Source organism: Rhinopithecus bieti, unplaced genomic scaffold (genome assembly GCF_001698545.2).
Source record: "Rhinopithecus bieti isolate Rb0 unplaced genomic scaffold, ASM169854v2 scaffold_24306, whole genome shotgun sequence".
In the NCBI taxonomy this organism is placed as follows: domain Eukaryota; kingdom Metazoa; phylum Chordata; class Mammalia; order Primates; family Cercopithecidae; genus Rhinopithecus; species Rhinopithecus bieti.
In genome coordinates, this window is record NW_016811898.1 from 947,037 (window position 1) to 956,658 (window position 9,622).

Genomic DNA, 9,622 nt, shown 5'->3' on the forward strand with positions numbered 1-9,622 from the left:
AAGACCCTGTCTCAAAAAAAAAAAAAAAAAAAAAGAGTCATGTAAGTAGGTTATTGCTCTGCTCAAAAGTAGTACAGTAAAAGCACAAATCCTTACAAAGACCTGTAAGACCAAACAAGATCCACATCCTCCCCGCCATCCATTGCATCTCCAACCTCATCCCCTACCACCAACCCTACAGCTCTGACTTTCTTCCAGCCGCCTGGCTTCTTTGCTATTTCTGCAGCCTCAGGGCCTCCACATTTGCTATGACTTCTGTCTGGAATGCTCTTCCAACACATCTGAGCATAGCTTGCTCCCTCACCTATTTCTGGTAGTTACCCAATGTCACCATCTCAGTGAGGGCTTCCCTCACCCTACCAGATGGCCTAATTCCTTCCAGCGTTTCCTTTTCCTCCACAGCACTTGAAGGCATCTCATGAATACTACGTATTTCACATAGTTATCATGCCTGTCTCCACAATGCAAGCTCTGTGGAGGCAGAAATTTATGTCTCTTCTGTTCACTGCCATATCCCATGTCTAGAACAGTTCTTGTATCTAGCAGGTAAAATAAATGAAGGAAAAATGCAATATGAGACATCCACATAATCCGGGGTAGGGTCTTAATTTATTCTCAAGAACAAAAAGAACATTTCATTTTGCAAAGCAATCTGTGGTTCCTTTCGAAATGAGAAAAAAAAAAAGGATCCTATTGATCTATATAGTTGTTTATTAAGACAATGCTTTGAAACCTGAAAAGAACTTTCCTTTTCTGTTGACCTATACATGCTATTCAGGAACTTAAGGTACAGAGCACTGTTTCCAAATGGCAAATCAAATAAGGCCCTGAATGTTTTCATATATCTAATTATAAAAGGGTTTATTTGTTATATTTTTACTGAGCACAATAATTTGAGTTGTTCAATTGTAATAACATTTATTACATTTCTCATCCACTCTGAAACACTTAAAATTATAACCTAAGTGAGAAATAATTCACATACTAAAAAATTCACCATTTTAAAGTGTACCCTTCCATGGTTTTCAATATATTCACAAGGCTGTACAAGCATCACTGCTATCTAATTCCAGAACATTTTCAGCATCCCCAAAAAGAAACTCTGTACCCACTAAGAATCATTCTCCATTTCTTTCACTACCCTCTTCCCCCAAAAGGCAATAATCAACTTTCTGTCCCTATGAATTTGTCTACTTAAACCAAACATTCTTAACACATGACCTACATGTTTCTCCTGTGGTCTGAAAATACTGACCGAGCACCATGTTGTATCAACTGAATAAATTGTCTTCCTCTTGGCATGGGTTCCCAGAACCACAAAAGTATTGGTAGCCCTGTCCCTGAGTGAACCAAACCAGTAGGTTCTGAACCTGGGGCAGCAACCGTGAAGAACAGCCCTTAGCCATCCCAGCACTGCAGTTTTATTTCGAAGCACAAATCTCTCACAGGACACACGAGATGCAAGGTAAAAGCTGGAAAATGAGAATAGAAGAAATAAAGCTATCCTAAGAACCTCCCCACTTCCAGGGATGAGACTGGGAGGGATACCACAGATAACCCCAGCTCTCTCACTGCTGGCCTCAGCTTCCTAATGCCTGTGGATGGTGAACACGGTATTTCACTACCCAAAGTGAGAAAGATATAGAGGTTTTATTGTAGAGGATACTGGATAAAACAATAAAGGAGTGTGTATGTTGACTAAGATAACCTGTTTTTCTGTTTAGAGATGGAGTCCCATTATGTTACCCAGGCTGGGCTCAAACTCTTGGGCTCAAGGGATCCTTCCGCCTCAGCCTCCTGATTAGCTGGGATTACAGGCATACACCACCATGCCCAGCTCAAGATAACCTGATTCTTTACACACAAACACAAACAACAATATGGTTCATATCATTTTCATAAGTGCTAGCTGAATATCTGAATGTAATAATGAGCTGATGACATATGTGGAAGCTCTTTATAAATTACACAATACTATGCAGATGCATTATTCATATTTCCTAATTTCTTCTCTCTGTCTCTTTATTTTTATTTATTTATTTTTTTTTTGAGATGGAGTCTCGCTCTGTTGCCCAGGCTGGAGTGCCGTGGTGCAATCTCGGCTCACTGCAAGCTCTGCCTCCCGGGTTCACACCATTCTTCCACCTCAGCCTCCTGAGTAGCTGGGACTACAGGCGCCCGCCACCACGCCCGGCTAATTTTTTGTGTGTATTTTTAGTAGAGACGGGGTTTCATTGTATTAGCCAGGATGGTCTCAATCTCCTGACTTCGTGATCTACCTGCCTCATCCTCCCAAAGTGCTGGGATTACAGGCATGAGCCACCGCACCTGGCCTAATTTCTTCTCTTTAAAGTCACTGCACCATTCTCAAAAATTACTTAGACCACCTTTGTTGTATGGGAGAAAAAAGAAGGTGGTTCCCTGCACTCTGGAAGTGTCTAATCTTCTTGAGGACACTGGAGGAAACTATGTGAAATACCAGAAAAGCTTTGCAAGTGCAGAGTGATATCTGATAAGAAAATTCTAACCCTGGGGTGGCGTTTAGGGGGTCTCTCTTGCTCGAAGGGATGAGCATAGAATGGGGAAAGTTAGAAAAGGCATTCCAAGTTTGGGGGATTGCGTTCACCAAAGTCAGGCTGTTCTGCCTGAGCTTGGGATTTCTTAACATCTTACCTAGGGACAGAATCTAAGCTGGAACCTGCTGCCACATTGTTAAAATCAAGTTCCACATCCTTTAAGGCAAATTTTTCCAGGATTTCAAAGGTCCTGTCTGACTCCTTGGAAATAACAAACATTTGCTTGCACTTCTCAGTAAACTCTTCGTGATAGAAACGTTCAAAGCTGTGCTTGTAGTCTTGATAGTAAAAAAGATAAGTTTTAATAACTTGGATTTGTAGTTTAACATTTTCGATTCCACGTGTTATTACAAATGCCCAGGAAGGCATCTTTCTGTATCTATATCACCTTCTTTCTATTTGTGAAATATTCCATATTTCACAGCCCATTCAATATACTAATGAAAGAAAACTACAGGAAAAGAATTGAACCTTTCTTCTGCTATTTGTACACAGAATCCTACTTAGGATTCCAAGTTATTTCATGACCTCAGAATGACAAGGGCAAAAAAATTAGGCTTGCTATATAATGCAGGTCATTTTTTCAAACTGTTAGCTAAGTAGGAAGTTATCTAATTCAGTCTTGTGAGGTATGTATGTGTGTCTATCTATGACAGAGGTTGAGGGAGTGGGGTATATTTTTAGGACAAATGCCCTAATAAGGATAACAACCATGGGTACAGCTGCAGCTCTGCCATTGGGCAAGTTTTTTAAACTCTCTGGTAAAATAAGGGGGAGGGGCCAGACAATGGATAATTTCTGAAGTTTCTTCCAGTTTTAATTTACTGCAATTCTAAATTCATTGCCTAATAAAAGTCAGGGTGTTCTGGGCTCCCAAAATGCCCTCCTGTCTCTGGAGACACCCATATTCCCTATGTTTGTTTGTTTGTTTGTTTGTTTGTTTGTTTGTTTTAGGAGTAAAGGCTGTTATCAACACATGCAGGAAAAGGAACACCAAATAGTTTAGTCTGATAAGTTCCCAAAACACTCACATTGTACCTTCATAGTTAACAGGGCTGCCCCACGGCTCAGACCGGACCAGAAAAGACCGGGAGGATCCACAGGCTGTCCAAGGTCAGCTTCAAGTTTCAAGATCTTAGACAGAATTTGGATGACCTCACAGTCTAACAGTCCTCTTGCACTGACCCTGAGCCTCATCCAATAGTCTCAGGGATCTTCAAGGACCTCAAAAGTACTTCTATGGGTCAAGAGTGTAAATTAATAGTTCTACATTGTCTTACAATAACTACCAGCTGCCCAAATGGCCTATCACTATGCTGACTGTGGACTATGAGATTTTGGAGCTACCTAGGTGATTAAAGGGCATTGAAGATCCAAAAGATAAAGAATTTAAGACTTCTTTCTAAAGGAAGGAAGGATTATTTTAAAAATAATCCATCCATTCCATGCCTTCTAATGCATTTAGACCACATATATACATTCAAGAATATGTCTAAAATAAGCTAACCTTTCAGTAATATCCAAAATCAAAGACTAAGGAGAATACTATGGAGAAATAATATGACCTTAACTCCAAAACACAGAAAGGCTATATTCTTGGACACATTAGTGAATATTAATCAATAGACGCAGTTTAGGTTGAGATTAGTAAAAGAATATTAATATTAACCACATTTCTGACTTTAACCAAATGCATACATTCTTATTGAACCCATTTGTTATTATTCATTCTCACTAGTTATTAACTCTGTGCCTGATATGTGTCCGGTGGTGTCTTTACTGGTTTACATAATTACTCTCAAAGTGGTTAATGTTAACCCATTTTACAGAAGAAAAAACTATGGTTTACCAACACTACATAATGCACTCAAGGTCACATAGCTAGGAGTGGAAAAATACAAGATCCAAAGACCTGTCTGTCAGATTCTAAAACCCCAAGCCTGTCATAAATATGTGGGTTCTTTTTAGCTGCTCAACATCCAACCACCCTACCCTAGTTTCAGTGACAGCCCTAGATTATCATAGGGGATCCCCCCATCCCAACTCCCAGTTCACATTACTCCAAGGAGGCTAACTCCACTTCCAGCTCCAGAGGTGGCTTGTGACCCAGGATTAGCCAATCAGAGCATCACATTCCCTTGGTACCCAGTGATTGAATCAAATGCAAGTATATGGCCCAAGTCGGGCTAACCAGGGCCAGAAAGACTCAATGTTAGGAATGCTAGGACTTTGAGCCATTTCTGCTGGACTTGAACCTGGAGCTGCTATGGCCCATCTTCCTCTTCCTTCATGATAGAGAAGCCAAGGAGCTGAGCTAACATCAGGACAGCAGGGCCAGGTTGAGAAGCAGTCAGAGGCGAGGGTCTGGTACCATCATTTGAGCAACTGAATGAAGCCTGAGCTGAATTAGACTTAATCCTGGGCTTTTTAGTTACATAAGCTAATAAATTCCCTCTTCGTTAAAATCAGTTTGAGTCACTTGCAACCAAAAGAGTTGGGACTGATACAATGTTCTTTTTCCAGGGTCCAGGTGATTTGGCTTCTAGGCAGTTTTGTCTAGCCTGCAGAGGTTTGTCTTCACCACCAACACCCACACTGAATTCAAATGACTCTCCTGTTCAGTACAGATCCATCTGCTCCCTATCACATTACAAGGACTATTGTGTGCCTGGTCCCTGAAAGCATTTGAGAATGTACCATCTGCCACCATTTTCCATCCCCATGTTAATTGGGCCCTTTCATCAGTAATTCATCATCTTTTGGGGTCATTAAAGCCTTTTGAGAATCTAATCAAAGATACAGGCCATCTGCCTACCCCCAGGACACACATAGGCATATAAACATTCTACTTTTCATTCAATTTCACATAATTTTCATATAGCCTATTTTTCATATAATCATCACAGATCCCTCCTGAAGTGTGTCTAGGTGACAGACTCTTCCCTTTTTAATCTGGTACATGTCCACAGGACACTATTTCCAAAAATAGTGGTAATCATTTCATTCAGAGGCAATATAATGTCAGGCAATGCTTCTCAAACTTTAATGTACATGTGAAGCTCCTAGTCATCTTGTTAAACTGCAAATTTTAATTCAGTTGACCTGGAATGGAGCTCAAGATTCTACCTTTCTAACAAGCTATTAGGCGATGCTGGGGCTGCCAATCCATGAGTCACATTCTAATAAAAGAGGTGAAAAAGAACAGGCATAGATTTTAGAGTCAGAGGGACCTGAGTTCAAATCCTGGATTGGACCCTCACTAGTTATGTGACACTGGTAAGTCATTTCACTGCTACACAGCAGCTTTCATTTGCTCATCGGCAGAATCAGAATTATAATATAACACCTACCTTGCAGGGTTAAACCTTGAAGATTAAATGTAATAACAAAACCAAAGCACCAGAAAATTAATAAAAGTTGATTCTCTTCCTCTTAGCTCAGTATTTCTGAATTTTGGGTAATTCTTTATTATGGGGGCCATCCTGTGCACTATAGGATGCTTGTCAGTATCGCTGGCCTCTCCCCACTGGATGCTAGTACCTCTCCCCCAATCGTGACAACCAAAAGTGTTTTCAGACATGGCCAAACGTCCCTTGAGGGAGCAAAATCGGCCCTGGTTGAGAACCACTGCTCTAGACTCACTTGTTAAATGCCAGATATTTTGGGTATTCTCTGAGCTCCTTAACCCCCTAAACAATCTTCCATGACTGACTCATTACTTGCTCTTATTTTCAGTTGCAAAAATCTTCAAAGTTGAGAAATATATGTCACAAGAACACAATAATAATTTTTAAATGCTTAAGGAATATTTGCAATCATTTAAAAATTCCTTTCACAAGGAAGACCTATAAAAACATTACCTTTATGTTGATAAAGAACTTAGTTATCTCCATATTTACTAACCTATATTTTCAATCATTAAAGTGGCTGGATGAAGTTTTTCTATCACGACTGACCAGTCCTTGAAAACCAGCTCACCCAACTCGTGGAGATCACTATAAAATCTCACAGGCAGCCCTTTACTAATAATCTTGGCCTTAAGCTTTCCAATCCTCAATTTTTCCTCTTCGTTCGTTGAAGAACTCGAGGGCAGCCTCTCTCCCTTTTCCTCATGATCTAAAGCCTTCAGCAGTGGGGTTCCAGTCCTAAAGTAAAAATACTGAAATTGAGATTCATTCAGAAATGCTGCTTGGATTATCTCAAACTCCGTCAGACTGCAGTTGGGGTTCTCCAGAACCCAAGGATAACCGTTTTTTGCAGCAACATAGAGATTCTGTTCTACTTTGGATAAGCTTGACAAGCGAGTCACTTTGGAGGTCATGAAACGTGAGTAGTCGGGGAGGAAGTCTCCATACGTCTGACCCAGCATGCAGATGAAAAAGGGAAAGCAGCTGTTCACATAGTCAAGGCAGAGCTTCAGATGTTGGGAGCGAAGACAAGAATACTGTCTCAACAGGTGGGTGGGTAAGGATTTTGGGGCCTTTAATTCTGACCAACTCAGGTCCACGGCTTTGAAATATGTGCCCCGGGAATTGCAGAGTTCATTAAGCTGAGGGAAGATGTTGTTTGCCAAAAAGTCTCTCTCTTCTTGAAAATCATTCAGAGTCGAGCAGATGTAAGGCTGAATGGGTTTCTGGGGCTTTTGAAGGAATTGGGTATACCTTTGTACATTCTCATTTGTCTTCTGGTTCATTTCTCTTTGCTTGGGGACAACACTATGCATAAAATATCACAATTTTCATCCTAGCACAGCCACCAACCCCCACTGCTTCTAATCTTCCTCCCAATTATGTTTGCTATGAACAGGTGGAAATCTTCCTTGAAAACTGTTTCTTATCAGTATTGGAAGGTGAGAGATGCCAACCAAGGGACAGATCAGAGTTGAAAACAACCCAGTTTAAGTTAGGACTGAAAAAGAAAAAAAAACATTCATTTTAGGATTACAGGCAGTGCATGTCTCCCCTGTACTTCCAAAGCTTTTGCTGAACCAGAAGGCAAGTGGGTACAAGCCAGAGGCCTCCCCCTCTTTCCCCGAGCCTCCCAGGCTACCTTCTCAGTGTCCCTGTGGCCAGCTGCTACTTCGGTCCCCTATGAATTTGGAAGTTATACAAGGGCACTTGCTGATAGTGTGAAAAAGAAAACAAACCCAGAAAAGGAGCTCAATGTCTTTAAGCGCAGAACAAGCCAAGGAAGACCTATGACTGTGACCAGAAGCAAGAATGAAAGCAGGTCTGAAGATGAAGTTAGGACAGGAGGAACAAAGACCCTGGACTGAAAGCAGCTGGCAGCTGAGAGGCAAGGAAGTCTGGATCTAAGACCCTGGGAAAGTTCAGGGAATTTTCTTAGTCTTGTATTGTGCAGGCTCATACAACATTCCACTCATCTCCATGAATTAAATTCCACTGAGCTAATGGAAAAACATACACCCTCCAACAATGTCATAGCTATGCTTGCAACAGCTCAGAAAAAAAAAGATGGTAACAACCTAGTTGTATGAGGTTTTTCTTGATACAACTCTTTTCCATGCCAAATATTGCTCTTCTTTGGTTATGTTTATTGCTTTCAGTTGTGGAAAAACATATCACATTATAGAGCAATTTTTCATCAGGATCACCTGACAACAAAATAACAATGCAGTACCTTTTTAAAAAGTGTTAACCCTTTGCATGGTATTGTTCTGACAATCCTATGATAGCCAGGATTACCACTCTACTTTATGAATGAAGAAACACAAGTGCAGACAGGTTAAACAGGACATCCAAAGTCAATTAGCTAGGAAGTGGAGAGCCAGGATCCAAACGTGGGTCAGTCTTACTCCAGAACACATACAGTATGATGCCACCATAGAATAAAGATAAGACCCTAGGTCATGCAGACACTATAAAATTGGCGGGTGGGAAATACCTATGCAATAAGCAATACTGTAATAAATAGGTGGCAATTTAGAAAAGAGTAATTTAAACCACAATCTCACACTATTTTACAAAAAAAAAAAAATTCTGAAAGATGGCAGAATAGACACTAGAGTTTTATTAGTAGACGCCTCACCAGACATGTAGAAGGTTCAAGACAGATTATTGGCCCTTGCAGATTCTACCTTCTCCTATTCCCCTGTAACAAAGGTCATTCCTATTTTACTCACTACCAATCCTTTATCAATAGATATATAAACAGAACCACACTCAGAGATGAGTCAAATAATGGAAACTTCAGATACATTTTAAATAGCTATGAATAATAGGTTAAAAAAAGCTAGTGGAGGGCCAGGCGTGGTGGCTTACACCTATAATCCCAGGAGTTTGAGACCAGCCTGGCCAACATGGTGAAACCCGTCTCTACTAAAAATACAAAATTAGCTGGGTGAGGTGGCACATGCCTGTAATCCCAGCTACTAGGGAGGTTGAGGCAGGAGAATCGCATGAACCCAGGAGGTGGAAGCTGCAGTGAGCCAAGATCGCACCATTGCACTCCAGCCTGGGCAATAAGAGCAAAACTCCATTAAAAAAAAAAAGCTAGTGGAAAATATGTAAAACATGTGTAAATAGATGTAAAGTTCCAGCAAAGAGATGAAAACTATGAGAAAGACTCAAATGAAAACATTAGAAAGAAAAAACATGGTATCCGAGATGAATTCCTTCATCAGACTTTCTAGAAAACTTAACACAGCAGAAGAAAGAATCAGAAAACGTGAAGATGGGACAACAGAAATCCAAACTAAAATGCAAAGAGGAAAACAAGGAGAGAGGGAAAGAAACACCAAACACCCAAGAACTATGGGAACAACTTCATCTACTCCAAATAGATATAACTGAAGTACTGGAAGGAGAAAAGAGGTAATGAGGCAGAAGACATAGTTGGGTGGGGAAGGGAAAGGCTTGAATGTTCAAAATAATGAAAGACATAAAACACAAATCCAAGAAAGTCAGATAAACCCAAGCAGTATAAATACAAAAAAAAGATAAAAAGAAAAAAAAACAATAAAACACCTAGACACATCACACAGAGAAACAAAGATAATTGAGTGAATTCTTTGTTTTGTAATTTTT

General features: G+C 40.3%; 1 protein-coding gene across 1 annotated transcript in view; it reads right to left on the reverse strand.

Annotated features, from left to right (window-relative positions):
• LOC108544245 (putative tetratricopeptide repeat protein 41) overlaps positions 1 to 9,622 on the reverse strand; it is a 90,154-nt gene that overhangs the window by 67,620 nt on the left and 12,912 nt on the right. Inside the window, 2 exon segments of the mRNA XM_017895296.1 lie at positions 2,674 to 2,854; positions 6,480 to 7,484. Of these exon segments, the coding sequence (XP_017750785.1) occupies positions 2,674 to 2,854; positions 6,480 to 7,299 (1,001 nt within the window). The 5' untranslated portion in view covers positions 7,300 to 7,484.